Raw genomic sequence first — 26,621 nt, 5'->3', positions numbered from 1 at the left:
AAATGGACAGATAATAAGACAGAAAATATTATTTTGCCTCTATATATATCCATGGTACACCCTCATCTTGAATACTGAGTGTAGATGTGGTCGTCCCATCTTAAAAAAGATATACTGGAATTGAAAAAAGTTCAGAAAAGGGCAACAAAAATAATTAAGGGTATGGAACGGCTGCCGTATGAGGAGAGATTAATAAGACTGGGACTTTTCAGCTTGGAAAAGAGATGACTAAGGGGGGATATGATAGAGGTCTATAAAATCATGATTGGTGTACAGAAAATAAATAAGAAAGTGTTATTTACTCCTTCTCATAACACAAGAAAAAGGCGTCACCAAATGAAATTAATAGGCAGGTTAAAAACAAACAAAAGGATATATTTTTTCACAGAATGCACAGTCAACCTCTGGAACTCCTTGCCAGAGGATATTGTGAAGGCCAAGACTATAACAGGGTTCAAAAAGAACTAGATAATTTCATGGAGGATAGGTCCATCAATGGCTATTAGCCAGGATGGGCAGGGATGGTATCCCTAGCCTCTGTTTGCCTGAAGCTGGGAATGGGTGACAGGGGAGGGATCACTTGATGATTACCTGTTCTGTTCATTCCCCTGGAGCACCTGGCATTGGCCACTGTAAGAAGACAGGATACTGGGCTAGATGTACCTTTTGCCTGACCCAGTATGGATTGACCCAAACTAGATGATCATAGTGGTCCCTTCTGGCCTTGGAAACCACAAATCTATTAACCAAATTTATTTTTTAAATGATTATGATTTGACAAATACAACTCTTCCATGTAAACAAGACCTCAATTTATGTCTAAGGTGTTAAAACCACATGCAGTAATACCTGCTATTTATAATATACAAGACAATATGTTACACACAGTATGTACCTGTTCTATGTTATCTATACATTTATGTGCAACAAAAGTCATGCACTAATAAATTTCTATTACCGTCACATACGTGATCCATATTGTGTGAACTGTGGCCCGCTATGGTTCCTTAAACTTCCTGAGTTTTATAATCTATTGTGTTTGAAGTTAAACTTTCTTTGTATTCATTGTATTAAAACAAATAACAGAATTCACTTTGTATCAATTACATAAAAAGTTATGTTTATGGCACTCATGTAGTACAAAGTAAAATTGTGTGGGAAAAGAAATCAACAATGAACAGTCATGGCATATGACAAATAACTCTACATGCTGCTCAGTTGAATTCCTTGCAATAGAGCACAGACCACATTTTAACTCAGAAATTGTTTCATGAATCACCTATTCTCCTATTCAGAACTGTGCAGAGGCCTGTAACCCTAAATAGGTCCCAGTTAACAAAAGTCCAACTCAGCTTGTTATATAAAATTGTTCATAAAAGTCAGCAACAGTTGGAACCAAATAGACAGGCACAAACTAGATTTATTACATGATTAAAAGAACTATGATAAGTGGTCTGCAAGACTCCTGGGAAAGTTATGGGCTGGCATGAAAATGAACTGGAAGACTGTAGAAATTGGAGGAAGAGGACTGGTGGACTGGAGGAAGCAAGATTCACCATAATGGCTGGCTGCCCCACTTCGATGGCAGCTCCACTGCGCCGCTTTCTTCTTCGGCAGCACTTTGGTGGCAGGTCCTTCCTTCTGAGAGGGACCGAGGCACCCGCCACCGAAGAGCCGGATGTGCCACCCTTTCCCCTTGGCCGGGCCTGGACAGAAAGAAGGAACTAGATGACATCACCATTTTCATTTGTTTCTCCTTTTTCTTGTCATTCTCCTTTTATTATGTGTCTAAGGATATGTCCACACATTGAGTTGGAAGTGTAATTCCCATCTTGAGACATACTTGTGCTAGGTCTGGGAGGGGGCTAGCCACCCCAAGTATAACCCCATCCAAAAAACTGAATACATCCCTGGGTACAGCCTCTGCTGCTATACTATATTTTGACAGTGCTAGGTCCATCAGAGATAGTGCAGATATGCCCCCTCAGATGAGAAATTACGCCTCCAACTCGAAGTGTAATGTACCTTGAGTCAGGCTTAGCCATCAAAACAACTCCACCTTTTCAAACAATGCTGAGAGCCTGTGACTAGAAAGACAGCTAACAGCAGAAGCTGCATTTTCTCTTGTGGGGGGAGAGGTGTGAGAGAAAGAGAAAGAGAAAACAGGACTGGACTCCAACAACAACAGTTTCAGACCATCTAAATTAACATTAAAAAAGCATCCAATAGGTAATACCATTTAAAAGACTGTCAGAGTTTTCTCTGTATAAAAGACTATATACATCTAAAAGGAAAGGGAATGAGACATTGTTAAAAATGAAAGCTTTATTTAATACTTTACATTTCAAATGCTTTAACTGATAATAAAAATTTTAAAATATTGATGGTGCTTGTTACAATGGAAGTTGCCATCAACACCTTTACACAAAAGCCTGGATCATACATAACTGCTTAACGTTGTAACAGTGAGGTAGGGTTTAATTAAAATATTATCTTTTACTGGTCCCTAGACACCGACACCCCCTCATCAAAACAACGGACCATCTGCCTTCTCATTCACCGATCATGCAGGATCATGTTGTAGCTCCCTACAGCCAAGGCCAGATTTCCAAATAGGCACATGCCTGGAGCACTGGCATCCTATGGACGCAGAAAAGTTAAAAGTGGGTTAGAAGTTTCTTTTTTTACCAAATACAGGAAGGTCAATTGTGGACAGGGAGATGCTGAAGATGCTATGCCTAGGATGTGTAAACTGTAAATCCAGCCCTGCCTACAGCCATTACTTAGATCATAGAAGGTGACAGGAACATTTTTAATATGGTTTTGGCTTTTACTGGGATTTAGACGCTAGAAATAAGGAGTAGCAAGTTGCACCATATAACCATTCAGCTCTCCAGCATATGATCTGGTGGCTGCCACCAGCAGCAGCGTGTGGACTACAGTTTGGGAAATCTAGGGTAGAGCATTACAACTGTGACAAGAAAAATAAAATACTCTCAGTGTCCAGGGGGGCATTCAGATTACACTATATTAAATTCTGACTGTCAGGGCCTCATTCTCCCCTGGAGTAGGAGGTGAATAGCTTCCCCTAAGAGCTAGCTCGATCCCGCAGAGAAGGGCTCTGGCGCTCCGCCCTCCTGGCAGCACTGAAATATAAAAATTACACACACGCCCTGGCTCCTGTTTCTCAGCCAGACGCACACCCAGGCTGGGTCCTCCAGCCCGCAGACACGTGCTGCCTCCGCTCTGCCTCACGCAGGCAGCGAGCCAGCCCCACAATCCCGGCCCCGCGCCCTTCCTCACCCCGTGCTGGCGCGAGCCACCTCCCCCAGACCCCGTGACCGCACAGACCCGCCCTGCCAGGCAGCGGCAGCGGCCGGCATTGTGCGGCTGGGCACGCGCTGGGGCTCGCCCCCGCTGGGGCAGAGGAGGCAGCGGCGGCGAGGGCCAGGCTGCCCCCGGGAGGTGTCGGAGGGGAATGGGCTCCATGGCGGGGCTGCTGCCGCCCGGAGACTGCGGGTGCGATGGAGACGCGGAAGCTGCCGGAGCCCGGCACAGACACCGGCAGCCAGAGGAGCGGGTCAGTTTCACCTTCCCCGCCTCGGGGACAGGGCAGGGCAGCCGCGCCCCAGAGCAACAGGCACCAGCCGCTAACAGAGACAGCAGCCGCTAGCCTCTTCCCCCAGCGCTGGGGGGGGGCGGTGTACCCGGGGCGGGTGGCAGAGCCTCCCCCAGCGCCGTGGGGGGCGGTGTACCCAGGGCGGGGGGAGTGGGCAGCGCCATTGGGGAGGGGCTGTATCCGGCGCAGGGGGGACAGCGCCATTGGGGGGGAGGGCGGCACACAGGGCAGGGGAAGGGGGGCAGCGCCGGGGGTGGGGGGCTGTACCCGGGGCGGAGGGAGGGGGCAGCACCAGGAGGGAGGGTAGCAGCGCCCCCCAGCGCTATGGTGGGGGCTGTACTAGGGGGGCTGGGCCGGGGGTAGGGGGCATTGCCTTGTGGGGGGCTGTACCCTGGTTGCCGGGGGACTTGGCAGCGCCTTGTGGGGGGGGGGGGCTGTACCCGGGCTAACCCTGGTGCTGGTTGGTGTCTCTCTCCACTTCCCCCCAGCAACAAGTGCAGCACCGGGCACAGGCAGACCCAGCAGGGTCACCCCGTGCACGGCTGTAGCAGGGAGGGGGCACGTCCCACCCAGGGGCATGGGGTGATGTAACCCGAGTGCCTGGCCACCAGGGTATATGGCCTCTGCGCCGCCCCTTCCCAAGTGAAGGGGGTGGGTACAGCAGGAAGCACCTAGAACAGGGGTCGGCAACCTTTCAGAAGTGCTGTGTGAGTCTTCATTTATTCACTCTAATTTAAGGCTTCATGTGCCAGTAATACATTTTAACGTTTTTAGAAGGCCTCTTTCTATAAGTCTATAATATATAACTAAACTGTTGTTGTATGTAAAGTAAATAAGGTTTTTAAAAAGTTTAAGAAGCTTCATGTAAAATTAAATTAAAATGCAGAGCCCCCTAGACCTGTGGCCAGGACCCAGGCAGTGTGAGTGCCACTGAAAATCAGCTTGCATGCTGCCTTCGGCACCCATGCCATAGGTTGCCTACCCCTGACCTAGAGGCAGAGCAGTGGGCTCTGTGGCAAAGCAGTGAGCAGCTGTGCCTCGAAACTTTGGATAGGAGCGACTGCAGGGTGCAGGGCTAGCAAACTGGTGGGTGTGTTGGGTGCTACGGTCTCCAGACTGCACACCAGGGGAATGGCTGGCCCTGAGAACCCGCACTGTCCAGGAGCAGGCAGGTTGCGATGTCCAACGCCAAGGAAATACCTGCTGTCCAGGTTTTCAAATGGAGAGGATGTGGGACCTTCTTGATGAGCTGGGGCTAGTTATTTAAGAGGTGTCAAGATTTTGGTATCTTCCCCTGAAGATGTATGAATTATATCAGATTCATCACTTTTTATCTCTCTATCTCAAAAAGATCTTCAGTCACTCCATCTTAAGCAGGAAAACTGCAAATGAGATGGAACATTAAAAAAAAAGTATAGTTTTTGTATTGTGTAAGCCATCAAAATCAATTTTCTGCGGTTTCTGCAGCCTTGCACACAACTTCCTCAGTTAGCAATTTCAGTTCGGGGCTGGTCTGAACTGCAGGAGACAGTTGAGGAGCAACTAAATACATTGAAGACTCAAAAAGACATTACAATAATACAAAGCGCATGAGAGGCAGTAAGTGTATATTGATAAACTACTATTTTAAAAAAAAATAGATATCAACTTGAAATTCATTCTTTATATTGAGGTAAAAGATGATTATGCAACTGCTTATTATAACGAACTTATAACAAACAACTCAAATTGTATTTTACAGGACTGCAGATTTTTAACCCATTGTTAATCATGGTCAACAACAGCCCTTCATAAAATGCAGTTACATAGTACAGTAACATTTATTATGCCCTCTAATAGTTATAATCACTTCTGTGGTGAGGTGGCATTGTTTCCCCCACCCCCTTAATAAGAGAAATCAGATTTGGTGAGGAGGAATGTTTAGAATAATTATTACCTTCACAATGGTTCCAATCCTGCATCAGGCTCTACTAGTGCATACCCACCTGAATGCAGAGTTCTGTGCTAATGGAATGGAGGCTTTAGACTTAGGTCTGCTGCTGATTTTAGATGTAGGTCCTGCTAACAAAACCCTTTAAAACAAAGTGGTGCACTTCAGAAAACAGTCTCACATCAATATTTGGTTGAGTTACCCCAGTTAATTAAAAGGACTTTTTAAAATGTCCTTTCATCTGTTAATAGCAATGTAGTATGCAGTATTGTAGCCATGTTGTCTCAGGATATTAAAGAGAGAAGGTAGGTGAGCTAATATCTTTTATCAGAGGAGCTTCTGTTGGTAAGAGAGACACTCTGAATCTTGCACAGAACTCTTCAGGTCTGGGAAACCTATTTAGAGCAACACTACTAACACAGGGTAGAACAGATTGTTTATCATAAATGGTAACTACTCACCCACCTTGTCTCTAATAACTATGGGGTTTATGAAAACTGAATAATTATAAGAATTCAACTAGTTAGTTTGTTTGCACAGGTTATGCATTTAGTATCACTTAGGGACATTATATATTTCAGTCAACTAGCCAATGAAAACAGACTGGCTATTTTCATTTTTGTTTAAAGTTACTTTCACAGTGGGTAAACACTAGTGCCCTACCAAATTCAAGGTCTGTTTTGTTCAGTTTCATGACCACGAGGATTTAAAATCAGTCCATTTCACATTTTCAGATGTTTACATCTGACATTTCATAGCATTGGCTTTAAATTTGGTAGTGCCCTAATAATCACATTTTACATAGTGGCAAAATGTTTGGTTGCAGGCTCTGCAGATGATTCAAGCAAAGAACAGTGTTCATTACACATTTACAATATTATGAATATATTTGTATTTACTTAAGAGCGGCCCTACTGGGTCAGGCCAAAGGTCCATCTAGCCTAGTATCCTGTCTTCCGACAGTGTCCAATGCCAGGTGTCCCAGAGGGAATGAACAGAACAAGTAATCATCAAGTGATCCATTCCATTGCTCATTCCAAGCTTCTGGCAAACAGAGGTTATGGACACCATTCCTGCCCATCCTGGCTAATAGCCATTGATGGATCTATCCACCATGAATTTATCTAGTTCTTTTTTGAACCCTGTTATAGTCTTGGCCTTCACAGCATCCTCCGGCAAGGGTTCCAGAGATTGACTGTGCATGCAGTGGAGAAATACTTCCTTTTATTTGTTTTAAGACTACCTGTTAATTTGGTGACCCCTAGTTCTTGAGTTATGAGAGGCAGTAAACAACACTTCCTTATCTACTTTCTCTATACCAGTCATGATTTTATAGACCTCAATCATATCTCCCCTTAGCTGTCTCTTTTCCAATCTGAAATCCCAGTCTTATTAATCTCTCCTCACACGGAAGCCGTTCCATACCCCTAATTATTTTTGTTGCCCTTTTCTGAACCTTTTCCAATTCCAATATATCTTTTTTGAGATGGGGTGACCACATCTGCACACAGTATTCAAGATGTGGGTGTACCATGGATTTATATAGAGGCAACATGATATTTTCTGTTCTACTATCTATCCCTTTCTTAATTATTCCAGCATTCTATTCGCTTTTTTGACTGCCGTTGCACATTGAGTGGATATTTTCAGATAACTATCCACAGTGACTTCAAGATCTGTTTCTTGAGCGGTAACAGCTAATTTAGACCCCATCATTTTATATGTGTAGTTGGGATTATGCTTTCCAATGTGCATTAGTTTGTATTTATCAACATTAAATTTCATCTGCCATTTTGTTGCCCAGTCATCCAATTCTGAGAGATCCTTTTGTAGCTTTTCACAGTCTGCCTGGGTCTTAACTATCTTGAATAGTTTTGTATCATCTGCAAATTTTACCACCTCACTGTTTATCCCTTTTTCCAGATCATTTATGAATATGTTGCATAGGACTTGTCCCAGTACAGACCCTTGGGGGACACCACTATTTACTGCTCTCCATTCTGAAAACTGACTGTTTATTCCTACCCTTTGTTTCCTAACGTTCAACCAGTTACCAATCCATGAGAGGACCTTCCCTCTTATCCCATGACAGCTTACTTTGCTTAACAGCCTTCGTTGAGGGACCTTGTCAAATGCTTTCTGTACACTAAGTACAGAAATCTAAGTACACTATATCTACTGGATTCCCTTAGTCCACGTGCTTGTTGACCCCCCCAAAGAATTCTAGTAGATTGTTGAGGCATGATTTCCCTTTACCAAAACCATGTTGACTCTTCCTTGACAAATTATGTTCCTCTATGTGTCTGACAATATTGTTCTTTATTATAGTTTCAACCAGTTTGCCCAGTACAGAAGTCAGGTTTATGTGCCAGTAATTGCCGGGATCACCTCTGGAGCCCTTTTTAAAATTTGGCGTCACATTAGCAATCCTCCAGTCATCTTGTACAGAAGCTGATTTAAACGATAAGTTACAGACTACAGTTATCAGAGTAGCAGCCGGTTTAGTCTGTATCCGCAAAAAGAACAGGAGTACTTGTGGCACCTTAGAGACTAACAAATTTATTTCAGCATGAGCTTTTGTGAGCTACAGCTCCGTTCTTCAGATGCATAGAATGGAACACACAGACAGGAGATATTTATACATACAGAGAACATGAAAAGGTGGAAGTACGCATACCAACAGGAAGAGTCTAGTCAATTGAGATGAGCTATCATCAGCAGGAGGAAAAAAAAAAACTTTTGAAGTGATAATTGAGATGACCCATAGAAGGTGTGAGAAGAACTTAACATAGGGAAATAGATTCAATTAGTGTAATGACCCAACCATTCCCAGTCTCTGTTTAAACCTAATTTAATTGTATCTGATTTGCATATTTGAGTTCAGCAGTCTCTCTTTGGAGTCTGTTTTTGAAGTTTTTTTGTTGCAAAATTGCCACCTTCAAGTCTGTCACTGAGTGGTTAGAGAGGTTGAAGTGTTCTCCCACTGGTTTTTGAATGTTATGATTCCTGATGTCAGATTTGTGTCCATTTATTCTTTTGCGTAGAGACTGTTCGGTTTGGCCAACGTACATGGCAGTTAGTAGTTCTGCAGTTTCACATTTGAATTCCTTCAGAACTCTTGGGTGAATAGCATCTAGTCCTGGTGACTTATTGCTGTTTAATTTATCAATTTGTTCCAAAACCTCCTCTCATACCTCAGTCTGGTACAGTTCCTCAGATCTGTCACCTAAAAAGAATGGCTCATGTTTCAGAATCTCTGTCACATCCTCAGCAATGATGACCTATGCAAAGAATTCATTTACGTTTTCCGCAATGGCCTTATCGTCCTTGAGTGCTCCTTTAGCACCTTGATCATCCAGTGGCCCCACTGGTTGTTTAGCAGGCTTCCTGGTTCTGATGTACTTTAAAAAAAAAATTGCTATTACTTTTTGAGTCTTTGGCTAACTGTTCCTCAAATCATTTTTGGCCTTCCTAATTGTATTTTTACACTTCATTTGCCAGTGTTTATGCTCCTTTCTATTTTCCTCACTAGGATTTAACTTCCACTTTTTAAAGGATGCCTATTTGCTTCTCACTGCTTATTTTACTGTGTTGTTTAGCCATGGTGGCTCTTTTTTTGTTTTCTTACTATGTTTTCAAATTTGGGGTATACATTTAAGTTGAGCCTCTATTATGGTGTCTTTAAAAAGTTTCCACACAGCTTGCAGCGATTTCACTTTTGGCACTGTTTAACCACCTCATTTTTGTGTAGTTCCCCTTTCTGAATTGGTGGTCCCTGGCTGATGGGAGCTGTGGGGCAGCGTGTGGAGCAGACCCTGACTGCCCATACGCGTAGGAGCCAGAGGGGGGTCATGCCGCTGCTTTCGGAAGCTGCGCAGAACGGCCTCCGACCCTGCTCCCCATCTGGAGTGCCGTAGTTTGCCCACCCCTGTTCTAAAGAGATCAAACTGAAGCATCGATAGCTGCCTAATTATGTTGTCCTGTTTATTCTCACAGCCTAGTTCATCAAATGACCATGAAGTCCTGTATAGTTCAGGAATAAGCTGTTGACATAATATGTTTTCCTATGTTCCATTTTCCTGTCTTAAAAGCAAATCTTGCTGTGCTATTTAAAGAAGAGAGGAGGCTCCTGTCATAACCTTAGTCCCAGATTTGGACCTTAGCGTCCAAAATATGGGGGTTAGCATGAAAACCTCCAAGCTTAGTTACCAGCTTGGACCTGGTACCTGCTGCCACCACCCAAAAAATTAGTGTGTTTTGGGGCACTCTGGTCCCCCTGAAAAACCTTCCCTGGGGACCCCAAGACCCAAATCCCTTGAGTCTCACAACAAAGGGAAATAATCCTTTTTCCCTTCCCCCCTCTCTGTTCCCAGTCCTGGAAACAAAAGTACTTTTCTAGGGAATGCAAAATCAGGCTAGCAATCCAACACACAGATCTCCCCTTGATTTCTTCCTCCCACCAATTCCCTGGTGAGTACAGACTCAATTTCCCTGAAGTAAAGAAAAACTCCAACAGGTCTTAAAAGAAAGCTTTATATAAAAAAAAGAAAGAAAAATACATACAAATGGTCTCTCTGTATTAAGGTGACAAAATACAGGGTCAGTTGCTTAAAAGAATATTGAATAAACAGCCTTATTCAAAAAGAATACAAATCAAAGCACTCCAGCACTTATATTCATGCAAATACCAAAGAAAAGAAACCATATAACTTACTAGCTGATCTCTTTGTCCTTACACTTAGAAACAGAAGACTAGAAAGTAGAAACTACTTCTCCAAAGCTCAGAGAAAGCAGGCAGACAGACAAAAGACTCAGACACACAATTCCCTCCACCCAAAGTTGAAAAAATCCGGTTTCCTGATTGGTCCTCTGGTCAGGTGCTTCAGGTGAAAGAGACATTAACCCTTAGCTATCTGTTTATGACAGCTCCATGCTGCAAAAGGAGAAATAAGTGGCCAGATTCTGCTCATATACACTGGTGTAAATCCACTGACTTCAGTAGAGTTACACTGGACTAAAACCAGTTGTATATGAGAGCAAATTTTGGCCCAAAGCCTTCATGAAAGCTTTTAGTTGGCCCAGGCTCTGGACCTCATCACCTCACCATGTTTTTCCACATCTCCTTGGAACAGATCCAACCTGTGTAGGGTCATATCTAATGGTTTTGTGCTAAAATAATACACTTTCTCTTTAGTAATTATTATTACTAAAACTTCCTCTAATTGTTTCAGTCATAAGGTCCTTTAATATTTATCTTCCCATTGAGTAACGGTACTCTCTTTTCGTTGGGATATCAGTCTGTTTAAGAAATCCCAAACCCTTAGACTTCAAAATTCTATTTTAAGCCTGTTAATAAGATGATAGCAGTAAGGGCTCACTTAGTGAAATTAATGACAGGTAAACTTAAAAAGAATAAAACAAAATGCCATTTCGAGTAATGTATAGTCACACTGCAAAATTCGTTGTTGCAGGAGATCATAGATAATTACTGCTGTGACTGGATTTAAAAAGGGGCTGGGATAATTTTATGACTAATATCCTTTGTAATTATGTATGCTAAAATAAGGGTAATCTACTCTCGTGTTCCGGGGAGTAAAGTAAGCACTGCAGGGTTCCAGAAAGCACTCTTTCCCATCCACATATTGTATTTCATAATTGGCATATGCATTTTGTGTATGGAGGTGATAGAGGATTTACCTCCCTCAGAAATACTGGAGATAGGTAATTTTCATACTTGAGAACCAATGATCTCACATGTTAATTTCCTTGCATACTAAATACTGATTGTTATTAAAATGCATTGTTCCATAGTATTAATGGACCCATAGAACCTAATGAAACTGAAACTCGTTTTATTTCCCTATCCCATTCCATAAAATAGGTTAGCCTTTGCCAGGTTATTAGTAGGGATGTCAAGCGATTAAAAAAGTTAATCGTGAATAATCGTGCAATTAAAAAAATGAATCGTGATTAATAGATCATCATTTATTTAAATGTTTTTGGATGTTTTACATTTTCAAATATATTGATTTCAGTAATAACACAATATAAAGTGTACCATGCTCACTTTATAATTATTTTTTATTACAAGTATTTGTAAAAAACAAAAGAAATAGTATTTTTCAATTCACCTATACAAGTACTGTAGTGCAATCTCTTTATCATGAAAGTTGAACTGACAAATGTAGGAATATGTACAAAAAATGCAGAAAAGTAAAACAATGTAAAATTTTAGATAATACAAGTCCACTCAGTCCTACTTCTTGTTCAGCTCAAAAAAGTTTGTATAAGTTTGCAGGAGATAATGCTGCCCACTTTTTGTTTACAAGGTCACCTGAAAGTGAGAACAGGCGTCCTCATGGCACTGTTGTAGCTGTCGTCGCAAGATATTTGTGTGCCAGGTGTGCTAAAGATTCATAAGTCCCTTCATGCTTCAACCACGATTCCAGGGGACATGCGTCCATGCTGATGATGGGTTCTGCTCGATAACAGTACAAAGCAGTGCAGACAAACACATGGTCATTTTCATTATCTGAATCAGATGCCGCCAGCAAAAGGTTGATTTTCTTTTTTGGGCGTTTGTGTTTTGTAGTGTCCGCATCGGAGTGTTGCTCTTTTAAGACTTCTGAAAGCATCCTCCACACTTCATCCCTCTCAGATTTTGGAAGGCATGTCAGATTCTTAGTCCTTGGGTTGAGTGCTGTAGCTATCTAGAAATCTCACAGTGGTACCTTCTTTGCGTTTTGTCAAATATGCCGCAGAAGTGTTCCTAAAATGAATAACGTGCTGTGTCATCATCTGAGACTACTATAACATGAAATATATGTCAGAATGCGGGTAAAATAGAGCAAGGATCATACAGTTCTCCCCCGAGGAGTTCAGTCACAAGTTTAATTAAAGCATTATTTTTTTAATGGTCATCATCAGCATGGAAACATGTCCTTTGGAATGATGGCCAAAGCATGCAGGGGCATACAAATTTTTGCATATCTGGCAGCTACAAAAGTGCCATGCAAATGCCTGTTCTCACTTTCTGGTGACATTGTAAATAAGAAGAGGGGAAGAGGGTAGCATTATCTCCTATAAATGTAAAAAAACTTGTTCCTCTTTGCAACTGGTTGAACAAGAAATAGGACTTGTAGCACTTAGGAGTGTTCCTGCTGCTGCCTGATAGCAGTTCAAAAATGGTGCTGGGTTGCAAAAACAGATGAATTATGGGGTGCTAGAAGAGGAATCATGGGAGTTATTTAGTTTGAGAGCAAGTGCAAAATTCAAGTAGGTTTTGGTAGTCGTTCCACCATGCACTCTGAGGGTACGTCTACACTACCTGCCGGATCGGGTTTAATTGGCAGGTAGTGATCGATCTATCGGGGTCGATTTATTGTGTCTAGTGTGTACACGATAAAATCGATCCCCAATTGCTCCGCCGTCGACTGTGGAACTCCACCGCAGCGAGAGGCGGAAGTGTAGTCGATGGGGGAGCAGCAGCAGTCGACTCGCCACCGTCCTCACGGCAAGGTAAATCAACCTAAGATACGTCAACTTCAGCTACTCTATTTGCGTAACTGAGGTTGCGTATCTTAGGTCAACACCCCTACCACCTACTCCACCCCCCAGCGTAGACCTAGCCTAAGAAAGACCAGAGTGTTTAGCCTCTAATGCCTAGTGGTGGAACATTGCATCAGGGGATATCTGCCCATTGTTTGGACACAGTAACTCAAGGGAAATAGCTTAACCTAGAATAAACAAGGCAGGGTGAACCCACTCTTTTACTATAGCTATTCTGCTTGTTATAGTGAAGAAACATATGAAAAATCTTTCCCATGATGTCATGTTATGTATGTATTGTATAAGAGAAAAGATGAGGATAGCAAACCAACTTAGCATTGTTAACTAGCATTGAACTATAAATGCCTGTTACTGCCAGAAGTGTTACAGATTGGCAGGCATCATGTTGGCTTACTTAAACCTACATTAAGAGCTGTAGATTCTACAAGTCTTTTATCATCAAACCGGAAAAATACTGCTTTGTAAAAGGGGGAAAAAAGTATGTCATGCAGATTGTACCAAAAACTCTTTATGTCTCTGCTTAGAGTAGTCCAGGTTTAAAGTCTTCCCTCACTAACATACCTGGGATAAAATTCTGATCCCATTGAAATCAATGGCAAAATTCCCATTGACCTCACTGAGACCAGGATTTTCAACCTTGGTTAAGTATAATGAGGTGTAGGTGGCTTCTCCTTTAGCTCAGCCGCATGATCACAAGCCTGAGTTTCCTCAGCTATCCAGATAGCTAAGCCAAAAATCTGACTTCCTCCCAAACATGGTATGTGGTGTAGATGCAAGAATTAATGTGTGGCATTTATGCACATAAAGTGGTTAACTGGTCCAGGCACACAACTGTACCAAATTTAGCATGTCATTTTTTAACAGTATTTTATTCCCAAAAGCATGTTTCTTCTTGGTGTTTTCCTTGAAGAATTTTTTTTTTAGAGGCAGAGAGATTTCAGATTATAAATGCAGCGATTATTTGGTCAGCCTGTTTAGGTTTTGAAGCTCTGAAATTTTTAAAGAAGATTTCAACAAGCTATGCTACAAGTATTTTTCCAATATGGAAAGAACAGAAGCTAAGTCAAAGAGGATAATTTCAGTAACTAGAGATGTGGCCTCTACATTTTGCCTTTGCATGATACCAGCACTGGCAACTTCTGCCTTCCAGGCTATTTTATAGGTATCTGATGTTTTAAGTTCACTCTTATCTTGCTGTCTCCAACTCACGTCAACTTGACAGAGGCCAGTGTTGTGTCAGCCACTCTTAGACATTTCATCATTCACAAAACTGTAGGATCAATGGGCACTGATAGTTTTCCTCTCTCTACCAGAGGCAATGACCACATCATTTAAATCATAAACTATTGGAGGATCAGTGTGTTTTCAAAAGCAAACTTTTACCCTTAAGTATAGAAATTCTGTTGCCTCAAGTACTATTTTCTGGTTTATTCCAGACCCAGTTAAATATAAAACCTAACAGTCTCTCTCTTTCTCGTCTGCAGTGTATGGGTTTATCTCTCTGCCCAATTAATACTATATCTAGTCAGACATCGTTTAAAAGTTTTGACTGGAACATTTCCAATAAACATTTTAAAGTTGTTTTTGGTTAAAGGGTCAGAGGCTAAAATCCTTCAAAGGGGTCTTTCAGTCAACAGAGGACCTTGATTTCTTGGCTTTTATGCCATAGACAGAATTATGGCACTGGAAAATTGGTGAAAATGATATATCCTCATACATATTTTCCACTAATTGAATGCTACTTAATTTTACATAATTTGTACCAAAATTCTAGTGTCCTGAGTACTTATTCTTAAAATGGGATTCAACAGTGGCAGAGAAAAGGGGGAATTCACCTCACCCATTCTCTAGAACTTATACCGCATTACATATTGGAAATTACGGACAGTAGGTTATAGCCCAGATTTGCTCTAAACTATATCAGTGTAACTGTAATAGTAGACAGTTGTACTTCAAGTATATCTGAGGGCAGAACTGGGCCTTTATATATTAAACAGTTTTCCAGACAGTAGTCCAGTATAGTTTCTCCCTTCTCTGAATTTTTTTTTTTAAAAATATCACTTTTTTTTTTTTGGTCGCAAGTGCTTAAAGGGTATTTTAAATCTGGAGCGTTGTTTTGGACATATTTCAATTTACTATAGAAAAAAATGGGTAGCAAGTTATTTTAAAAATATATGAACACCTAAGTTTGGGGTATGTACATTTCAGTAGATTCCTAAGCATACAGAGGGACAGCTGCAACAGAGTGGAGGCTTCATCTGCGGCTGTAGTAGTCTCAAATAAGTTTGCTGTATCTATGAATGTCTTGGCTCCCTGCTGAAGAGGCTGCCATGTATACAGTAATGCGGTGCTCTGTAGCTTCCTCAACAAGGTTTCAGTGATTGTAGCCACACGATGTTTACTGCAGAGAGATTTTTTTCCCTCACAACTGAATAGCGTGCTAAGTATTAACATGTTCTGTTCACTTTTGTAGTAAACTTCTGCATATTATAGCTTTTTCCATACACTTAAGGAGAAGTTGTCCATTGTTCCTTTATAATTTGAATTTGAGAATAGATCAGTGCCAGGATACATATGTGCTTAATTGTAATTCTTTTCTTTAGCTTACAGTGCTGCTGTGTAAAGTTGACTTGATTTTTTGAAGGAGACATAGCTAAAAGAAAAAGAAAATCCTGAGGTGATTAAATGCCTCAAGCATATTTGGAGATGTTTAAATACAAGAAAAGGCTTCATAAAGAAAGGACAGGCACAAAAGGGACTGAAGTCAAATACTGTATATACAAAATAATATGGATGGGATAAATTTCTAATAGCAATAGAGGCATCTTAGTATAGTTCAAAAGAGAAAGAAGATGCATCTGAAAGAGAAACATAGAGCACAACTTCTAAAATGGTTTTCCTTCTTGCTGTCTTAAAATTTCCTGTGTTTTGTTTTTTGCCTTATTTTAATGTTTTATGTGATGCAACATGATGATAAATCATAGGGTGGGCTGGACTGGTCTATCTTTGTGTTTTCATAAAATATTATTTTGATCTAAGTTCATTATAATATACTATTTCACAAATCTGAATGCGCAGGAAATAAAACTTGTGGATAGAGTTCACTTGGTTGCTGTGCTGAGATTTCAGTTGCTATAACAACTTGAGGCAGTACTCTTAGATTTCTTTTTTCCTATGGTTTGCATCATCGTTTTTGAACTTTAGTTGCCATAACAGCTGAATACATCTTTTGCATAGCAGTTGCTTTTCTTTTCATTGTTTGCTAGTTTATTCCTTATCTCTTTGGTCAGCCTTACACGCGTAAGGCTTGTTTGCTGCTGTTTCTCCTTCTATAAAAACAAGTCACTTATTTCTACTCAGATTCTATTTCTGGTTGTTCAGGCCCTTATATCTTATTTCTTTTGAATTATATGTAAATTAAAAGCCCAAATACTAAACTCTTGGTTCCTTAACAAATTTTAAAGCAAAATCTATACAAAAGCAATCAGCAAACTTTTCAGCTTATCCAGCATAGCAAAACAAGGCTAACAAAAAGGATATTTTAAAACATAAAATAGCTCACACCAAATATTACCAACTAGATTCATTTCCCCTTGGCTAAAAGGCAGAGGAAATAGATGAAATTTGCAGCATTCTCTAACATCAGCAAATTCTGGTTATTTCATACCAAGGGAAGAGAATTCCAAAGCTGAGAGTCAGTCAAGTTAAGAGACCATGATCATGCTATGTGCAGAGGCAAATTATTAGATATTTGAGGACAACTTAGGTCTCTGTCCTGAAAACAGATCCACACACAGAGAGGCCAAGAATTTGAATCAACATGGAAAATGAACTATATTCTTGCTCTTAGTGTTCTTTCCAGGTTAGGGCTGAAGCGCATTTGTGGATGTATGGAAGGTTACAATACTTTTGTCAGGGTTGTACCTGTTATATGGATAGAGAACTTCAGTATCCACGGCAGGAAACTCATTAATACAAAATGTATTTAAAACTTCTCCTTGCATTTTGAAGCTTATTGCTGCTGATGATGATCTTGTTGGCATTTGTTATCAAATGTGGCTTCAGCAGGGAGGTAGTATGACTAAGATATGATGGTTTTCATAGTGAGCTCAAGTAAGTCTCTCATTTTTTAAAAAACATGCTCATTTTCAAAATATAAAAGATGTTTATGTATTTTTGCTGTGATGTATACTGGACCCAGATACCATTCTGTGCTAATACCACAACATGTGCTTTGTTGAAATTCCCTGTTTAAATTTAGAAAATAAATCTTTCCTATACAGGACATTTTTGTTTCTCATATTTCTCATTGTTTGTTCTATCTGCAAGCACTGTTTAACTGTTCCTCATTTGCTTTCCATCTATTAGCCTTTTAATTTATATGCAGAAGAATAAACATTTTTCTAGGGAAGTGAACCTGGTCATTTTGCCCAAAGCAGTTGAAATGTTTACTGTTTTTCTGTCCAGTATTCTATTGTCTGAATTTCAAATCTATATTGTCACTTAGAACTGCAAGGTCAAGGGCACTAATATCAGTTTTTGAGGCTGCGGGCTGCATTCTGCCATCAATCTGCATGTTAAATAAACTTCAGTGAAATGCAATGGGAGTTGTGCATGTGAATTCATTATAGGGTATGTTCCTGTGGTTGGTGAACAGCAAGATTGGTTTTGTAAAGTATTTTGGGTAAATATGATCCAAACTTTCATAAAACCCAACATTTGATGAAAGGTTACCACATTTCCTGTATGATGCTCCGTTCTAACTTAACGATAAGAGGGAGGAAAATAAGAAAAGCCAAAATATCCTTTCTGGTTAACTCTGAGCCAAATCCTGTTGTGTTTAACCAAGTAAAATAATAATAAGTAATAATATTTTATTATTTTGTTGTTGTTATTCAAAGTTATGTTTGGAAACAGGTTGAAATCCTGACCCTCCCCAGGGCAGTGGAAAGCTTAAGAAACAGCAGAACTGCTCTGATTTGAGAACATACAGCATTAGGAAGCAGAGTGCCTATGCATGGCACAGAGCAGATCTCAGTGGAGGTAGTCTGCAGGAATGCAGACAGAGGTTATATGTAGGTAGCCCAAGCGATTGTCAAAGGGGTATATGTGGCAAATGGGATCACAATCTAGTCAAACCACCATCTTGATCTATCCAGCAGATTACTCTGAGTGCATGGATAGTTGGGTATTCTACTCCTCCATGTGTTATATTAGCAGCTGCATATCCAGCAAATATCCGTTACATGTTTGTGCTTAGGATTCTGTTTCCCAGCCTTGATTGTTATGTTACTCTGAATACGTAGCCTGGTTACATACTTTGAGTCCTTCCGTGGGAGGTGAAGGTGCTCATGATTGATTGCTTCATGAATATCTCTGACATCTGCTTTCGTAATCTGTTTTCTGGTAATTTTGGTCAGATTTAGACTTAAGAACTTCATTTTACCTTGTATTTTCTAGAGACCCTGCTTTGTTACATTTTAGAACTGCCTGTGTTTAATGTTGAGTATTTTTCGGCAAATAAATATAAAGCTGAAAGGTCAAGTTTCATAGGCGTTTTTTGACGTTTAAGTATGCATGCCATACACACTGCTTCTTGATGCGAAAATAACCCTGAGTGAGATAAAATTAGTAGCTGGATTATGTGAATGCTAGAAACTGCAGGAAAAATTTGTGGTCATGCTTCCCCCCCCCCCCCCCCCCCCCCCCGCGCTGTCATTTAATGATACCAACCTTTTTTTCTTTTTTCTTGTGCCTTTTAGACATTTATTATTAAATATCAATTCAAATTTAAATTCAAAGCTTCGCCCCCCCCACACACACACACATTTAAGGTGAATGTGGTGATAATCTTAAATATACTATTCTTTCCATTATTTCTTTCTTTTGGTAACTTTGTGCATGTGACTTGTCCTTATTTATGGCTTATGCCATGTCTTGATAGTTGAATCAGCTATTCTGGAGATAGTGCTTCTTGTCTGTAACCTGACGAGCTGTTGTTTCTGTTGGAAATAATTTTTTCCCATTACTCAGTGGCAGTCCCGCCTCCCTTTTTTTTTTTTTAACTCCCTCTATCCTTTCTCTTCCTTCCTCCACAACCCCTAGTTCTAAGTTTTGCATTTTCTCCCTAACCTTAAAAATACAGTGGTTTTAAATTCCCAAAAGTTTATGGGAATCTCACATTTTCTCACACCACTATATGATAGGATAACGAGCCTTGTGGATAAGGGAGAAGCAGTGGATGTGATATACCTAGACTTTAGTAAGGCATTTGATACGGTCTCACATGATATTCTTATAGATAAACTAGGAAAGTACAATTTAGATGGGGCTACTATAAGGTGGGTGCATAACTGGCTGGATAACCGTACTCAGAGAGTAGTTATTAATGGCTCCCAATCCTGCTGGAAAGGTATAACAAGTGGGGTTCCGCAGGGGTCTGTTTTGGGACCGGCTCTGTTCAATATCTTCATCAACGATTTAGATGTTGGCATAGAAAGTACGCTTATTAAGTTTGCGGACGATACCAAACTGGGAGGGATTGCAACTGCTTTGGAGGACAGGGTCAAAATTCAAAATGATCTGGACAAATTGGAGGTAAACAGGATGAAGTTTAATAAAGATAAATGCAAAGTGCTCCACTTAGGAAGGAACAATCAGTTTCACACATACAGAATGGGAAGGGACTGTCTAGGAAGGAGTATGGCAGAAAGAGATCTAGGGATCATAGTGGACCACAAGCTCAATATGAGTCAACAGTGTGATACTGTTGCAAAAAAAGCAAACGTGATTCTGGGATGCATTAACAGGTGTGTTGTAAACAAGACACGAGAAGTCATTCTTCCGCTTTACTCTGCGCTGGTTAGGCCTCAACTGGAGTATTGTGTCCAGTTCTAGGCACCGCATTTCAAGAAAGATGTGGAGAAATTGGAGAGGGTCCAGAGAAGAGCAACAAGAATGATTAAAGGTCTTGAGAACATGACCTATGAAGGAAGGCTGAAAGAATTGGGTTTGTTTAGTTTGGAAAAGAGAAGACTGAGAGGGGACATGATAGCAGTTTTCAGGTATCTAAAAGGGTGTCATCAGGAGGAGGCAGAAAACTTGTTCACCTTAGCCTCCAATGATAGAACAAGCAGCAATGAGCTTAAACTGCAGCAAGGGAGATTTAGGTTGGACATTAGGAAAAAGTTCCTAACTGTCAGGGTAGTTAAGCACTGGAATAGATTGCCTAGGGAAGTTGTGGAATCTCCATCTCTGGAGATATTTAAGAGTAGGTTAGATAAATGTCTATTAGGGATGGTCTAGACAGTATTTGGTGTGCCATGAGGACAGGGGACTGGACTCGACGACCTCTCGAGGTCCCTTCCAGTCCTAGAGTCTATGAGTCTGTTTTTAGACATTCCCCCACTAAGGGAATTCACACTTCTTCTACTGCTCCTTCAGATGATGCTGATGTTGTACTAACAAGAAGGGAAGAGTGAAACTGATAGAATTCTAGTCAGTTCAACTCTTCTGCTGTTGTGGGACACTCACTCTGTGGTGAGATTTTTTTAAAATAACCCATCTGTCTGAAATCTGAGCACACAAAAGTGCAGTTAAAATCTCTTAAAGCATGCAAAATCTTGGGATATTTTTGTTTTGATTTGTTTTGAAATAATCTGGTAACTTAAAAATGGCTGAATCAAGTTTTATTTCATAGACTTTAAGGCCATAATCACCTAGTCTGACTTGCACAAGAATTCCATTGAATTTCACCCAGTAATTCCTGCACCAAGCTCAATAACTTATGGTTTTTCCCCATACAAACAGTAATTTTTAAACTAAGAACAGATGTGGTACAGGTTGGACCAGATCGTGTTTCTTCAGAAACTTAAATGTCTGTCAACAGGAACTTATACTAAAACTGTAATATCAACCATAATCATTGCTGCAATACTCTGATGAAGTTAGTTATCTTAATTCATCTGCTTTCTCTTCTGTTCGTTGTTGACGCCCTTTAGCAAACTTGTTTTGTAGATAACAGAAAGTGAAAAATGAGAGCCCCTCTATATTAACATACTCCACCCTGCAATGTGCAATAGAAAGAATGAACTTCCTGAGCTTGAAAAGTTATATATTTCCTGTAAGTCCAGTTCTTCCATCCTTACTTATGAGTAGTGCGTTACTCTGCAGGTAGTATCATTGGAACTCCCTGTGACGTAACCCTGCACCCATAATAACTTCAATAGGAACAGAGGTCATGCAGCACCTTACAGAATTGGGCCTTGGAAAAGAGATATTTGCAAATAATGTTGTTATCCTTAGATTTATACAGTAATCTGTTTTAAATTATTTAGAAGTAAAAATTCAAAGCTAAATTTCCTCAATCTTGTTTTAATGTTGCTTGAATCATACTATTTCACAGTGGGATTTTTATACATAAATTTTATTTGGGAGTTTATCATGTTTTAATGTGCTATAATGTGATCTAATGTATGATATTGACTTTTTAAGTGGCTAAAATGATTATCATCATTGGGTCCCTATTCAGGATGAGATGGTGGGAAGAGAGACCATATTAGTTAGAAACAGTATGTTGCCTACTAACCGTATGTAAACCACAAAGTTGTCATGTGCTTTCTTGAAAATAGACCACAGGCAGTTTTGCAAGTCTGTGAATGGCATGTCAAACTTGCCCCAAGTAAAATGTAGTGAGGCTTTAAATTATATTTTGTACTGAGCAGATACAAAGATGTATGGACATTCTAGTTTGAAAAGCAAGCACATTTGTGACAGCAAGGTTAAGTGTTCTAATTTAATCATTGTACGATCTTCACCTACCTGTATTAGTCTTTATGTAAAACAATTTCAGAATAGCTAATTAGATAAGGGGGAGATTTTCAAAAGTAACTTAGTGATTTAGTAGCACGTGACCTATTGTAAATCAGTGGGATTTGTGCTAAACCCCTCCCACTTCAAAGCAGGTTACATCAAAGGACACTAGGAAACTTTTAGTATTTGGTAGCAGGGTCTACATGGACACTTAGTGCATGGCAAGCTCATGTGGGGTAGATTTACACCTCAGCCTGCCATGAATTAATTGTTCATTTAGACAAGCCCATAGCCTCTTAAATTCCTAAATCACTTTTGAAAGTGGGACTTATGCTCCTAAACCATATAGGTGCTTTTGAACATTTAATGCAGGCTGTTTTTATACAGTTGATCACTGCCACCAGGTTAGATTAGTATCTATAGAGAGCACAAAGCAAAAAATTATGCTAATTCTTCAAAAGCGTTTGACGGACCTTACCTGGATTACTGGGTGTGCCAATATATGAAAATGTCCTAAAATATTTTAAGAGCATGTTTTTATAGTGTTCTTCTGTTCCCTAGAGATAAGCAACTGCAAAAATAAATCATCGACTGAGCTGATAGTTATGTCTATAATTAAGATCCTGTTTTAAAACTTGACATAGAAATATACAGGTTTTAGGAAAGAGAGTGTTATCAACTGGTGAAAATGTAATTGTGAAGCTCAGTTACTAGCAATAAACAGGTTTTTTAGATGATTAAATGCTGAAGCAAGGTGAGATGTTGGATAACCACAGCAGCCTTTGTGAGTATATTCTACCACTGTGAATATTGTTTCTACAATAAAAGACAAAAGAGAGTTCAATAAACTACAGTGTACAAATTGGTTTTTTAGGAGGTTTGGCTGTTCTTTGTTGGTTCTTTCTCTGACTTTCCACTGGCATTACTTTCGGGATTAGATTCAAGTCAGTAAAGCTCTAATCCTCAAAAGGCTCACGCATATTCTTAACTTTATGTACTCTGAATAGTTCCACTGAAGTTGAGCACATGCTTAAATCTTTCAGGATTGGGGCCTATATGCTCAAAATGATAGTGCTGTATAGTGAATAGTTATTCAGTGGAGTGGATTAAATATTTAGGAATTTTTTTCTCTAAGTATTTGGCAACAGTTCTTATATTTAAAATGGAGAATGATCGCTATAAAGTCATAAGGGAAACGGCAATGGAATTATTTGTCATGGCAGAAAATGGTGGAAGTGGTTAAAATAATAATGCTGGTTAATAGATTAATGTTGCTGCCCTTTACTATTTCTGGAAGATTTTCCTTTTTTAACATTGAATAAAATTATTGGCATTCTTTGGGCAAATAAAAGTCTGTGTTTAAAAAAAAAAAATCCAGTGTACTAAGGAAGCAAGAGTATTGAAGATCCTGGAATTTTATGTTTGTTTTTAAAATATCATGTCATCTCAGCAATGTGCTGAACATGGATGTATATTTACAAGCAACCTTCCTAGGTAGAAACTGAGAATTGTTTTTTGGGAAATGGTCAGTCAGATACTGGTAATTCCTTTACTTTTGCCCCATAGCCAGTAACGTTTAAATGTTTTGGGGATGAGCTCTTAAGTTGCTTTAGTTTAGGATTTTGAAATATAGAATATACATATATACACACACACACTTGCCACAGGTTAATAGAAATAACTACATTAGTTTTAATTTATTGTTTTGGTGCAAGACTGTGTGTATTGGCACTCTCATTTTGGAATCGAAATGGGTTTTTTCAGTTAAGCACATTTAAATAAGAGTGTCCATATACAGACTCACTTAAATGACAAAAGGTGTGAATTAAAACTGATTTAGTTATTTAGGTGCAAGTTTGTGTGTAATTCAGCCCTAAGAAACGTAATAATTACTGGTTAAAAAAAATGTGTTTATTTGCATAAAGATAATATAGTATTAGTCTAGATTGTTATTTTGGTCACAATTTTAAATATGTTTGAGCTCTTCTGAAATAACTGGCAGAATAGATCATTATATGCATTTATCCACAAGAGGCTTAATTATTGAGGAATTCCAGCTGAGAAAGGGGTAACCATGCTTAATTAATTTTTATCTGAATGTACTCTCCGAAGGATTAATATTGGGGTAATGGGGAGGACACTTAATATCTGAAGATGGAAGGGAGTGGAATAATTTCTTTGGAAGAATGAAATAAACAAGCCTTGTAGGTTCACCCTTTAAACCTCTCATCAGTTCAGAAAAATGTATTCCTCAGTCTTGTCTTATCGCTACTGAACATCCTTGCCTAACTTGAGGTGGGGGAGTTTTAGCAGTGTGCAAATGTGTTTGATTCTCTCTTGTAATATTGATAGTCAAGAGTGGTGTCATTTAAAAATATGAAGGCAGAAGTGTTTCCATAGACAAAAAACTAAATAGGAACACGATGAAGACACAAAGAGAAGTTAACAGGAGCCTGTCTGGTTGATACAATAAACATGTGAAGGCAATCTTACCTTTCAGTATATGTACACAAACCTGGCAATAAATGTTCAAATGACAGGCTAATTAGCTCATTATAATGAACTGAAGGAAATTTCCATCGGCAAAGCCCAAGATTTTTGAAGAGCTAAACAAAATTTGAAATATTAATAAATTGAGAAACAGAATAAAACTGAAACTGAGTGATAAAGTTATCAACTGGTAGGTATTAAGGAGCACAGGGCAAGGAGGCAAAGAGGAAAATAAGGCAACAGATTGCTATAATAGACATGATACAGTATTGACATGATATAATATTTTGTTGCATAGAGAGGAAATACTGTACACCAAGTAATATGCCCAGGTAATACACAGTAAAATAAATGTTAATTGTTACATTTAGTTATGTAGATTTACTACAAATCATTTTTAAAGGTTATTCATAAATACAGTAAAGGGTATCATCAATCCATGTTGACAGTTCGGTGAACAATACTATGGAAGCCAGCTTCCCCATTGGAAAATATGGGTGACCAAAAATCTAAGCTGTTGTATGTTTAGAAAAAATAGGAGGGTCCCATTCTCCCTTATGTAGGAACAGCCCTGTATGTATGTAAACTTGGCAAGTTTCAACTCTCATAGAGTTTCAATATCGTTTTTCTGTCAGTGAATTGGAAGAGAGGAAAGGGTTCCATCTCTATCCTCACAACAGGTTCCTACAGCAGTTGCTGAGGAGGGTTGGCCGAGGCCTGGGCATTCAGGCGGAGAAGGTAGTGGAGGATGCAGATCCAATGGTGGATATCCTCACTCCTTCTGGACCGGCATATATTGCCCTACCCTTCATAAAGACCATTGCCAAAACCACAAAAACCTCATGGCAGACCCCGGCTTCATTGCCCCCTACGCCTAAGCACCATGAAAGATGTTATTTTGTGCCATCCCGGGGCTTACGCCAAGCACCATGAAAGATGTTATTTTGTGCCATCCCGGGGCTTACGAGCACTTGTATACCCATCCTCCACCAGATTTCTTGGTCGTGGACGCTGCTAACCAACACGAGTGCCAAGGCTACCAACCCTCCTCTCCCCCCCCAAAAGAGTCGGGAGGCATAACGACTCGACCTTCTTGGTAGAAAGATCTACTCCAGTGACACCTTGCAGCTCCGCGTTTCTAATCAGCAGGCCATTATCAGCAGGTACTGCTACAATACATGCGGGGCAACGGCAGTTTGCTGAGCTGCTGCCACAGGACTTCCATGCTGAAATCTCGGCCCTGATGGAGGAGGGCAAGCTCATTTCCCGAGCTTCACTGCAGGCCGCTCTGGACAGGGCTGATGCGGCCACTCAGCCACCCGTGTCTACTGGGATTGCCATGAGAAGGAGCTCCTGGCTCCAAGTATTGGTCTACCGAACAAGGTCCAGCAGACCAGGATCTCCCCTTTGAGGGTGTGACTCCGTTTTCCAAAAAGATGGATAAAAGGCTACATAGCCTAAAAGACTCAAGTGCCACCTTCAAATCGCTGGGCCTCCACACCCCTACCATGCAGTGGAGGCATTTTAGGCCGCAGCCTCCTCCGCGGTTCTACCAACCGCAGAACCGGCAAGATGGCTCAAAAAGGAGAAATAGGAGCAGCAGGAAGAGGCTGCACCCATCCTCGGGCCAGAGCTCTGGCCCATCTGAACCTTCATCTGGCCAGAAGCAGGCCTTTTGAAGGTGCGAATGAGGACGGCACACCAGAACTTGGACTGGATCCAACCTGCCTACACTTCTCGTCCCTGCTGTCCCCTTTCTTCCCTGTGTGGGCCTGTATCACATCAGACCACTGGGTGCTCCGCATGGTAGAAAGGAGATTCTCCTTCCAGTTCTCTGCCCTTCCACCCACCTTTTCCATCTCTCTTCAGGGACCCTTCTCACGAGCAACTCTTCATACAGGAGGTGCACTCACCCAGCTGATCGAGGGAAGTGATTATTCCGCTCTATTCGGCACTGGTGAGGCCACACCTGGAGTATTGTGTCCAGTTTTGGTCCCTCCACTACAGAAGGATTGTGGACAAATTGGAGAGAGTCCAGTGGAGGGTAACGAAAACAATTAAGGGGCACATGACTTACGAGGAGAGGCTGAGGGAACTTGGGTTCTGTAGTCTGCAGAAGAGAAGAGTGAGGGGGGATTTGATAGCAGCCTTCAACTACCTGAAGGGGAGTTCCAAACAGAATGGAGCTAGGTTGTTCTCAGT

The 26,621-nt window shown here is 40.5% G+C and overlaps 1 protein-coding gene across 1 annotated transcript in view; it reads left to right on the top strand.

Annotated features, from left to right (window-relative positions):
- The first annotated feature begins 3,406 nt into the window (after window positions 1-3,406).
- The window catches only part of FAM241A (family with sequence similarity 241 member A), a 32,960-nt gene continuing 9,745 nt past the window's right edge, over window positions 3,407-26,621 (top strand). Inside the window, exon 1 of the mRNA XM_050944077.1 lies at window positions 3,407-3,580. Within this exon, the coding sequence (XP_050800034.1) occupies window positions 3,479-3,580 (102 nt within the window). The 5' untranslated portion in view covers window positions 3,407-3,478. The remainder of the gene's footprint in view (window positions 3,581-26,621) is intronic.

Source organism: Gopherus flavomarginatus, chromosome 3 (genome assembly GCF_025201925.1).
Source record: "Gopherus flavomarginatus isolate rGopFla2 chromosome 3, rGopFla2.mat.asm, whole genome shotgun sequence".
Taxonomy (NCBI): domain Eukaryota; kingdom Metazoa; phylum Chordata; order Testudines; family Testudinidae; genus Gopherus; species Gopherus flavomarginatus.
This window is presented reverse-complemented; position numbering and strand designations above follow the sequence as displayed.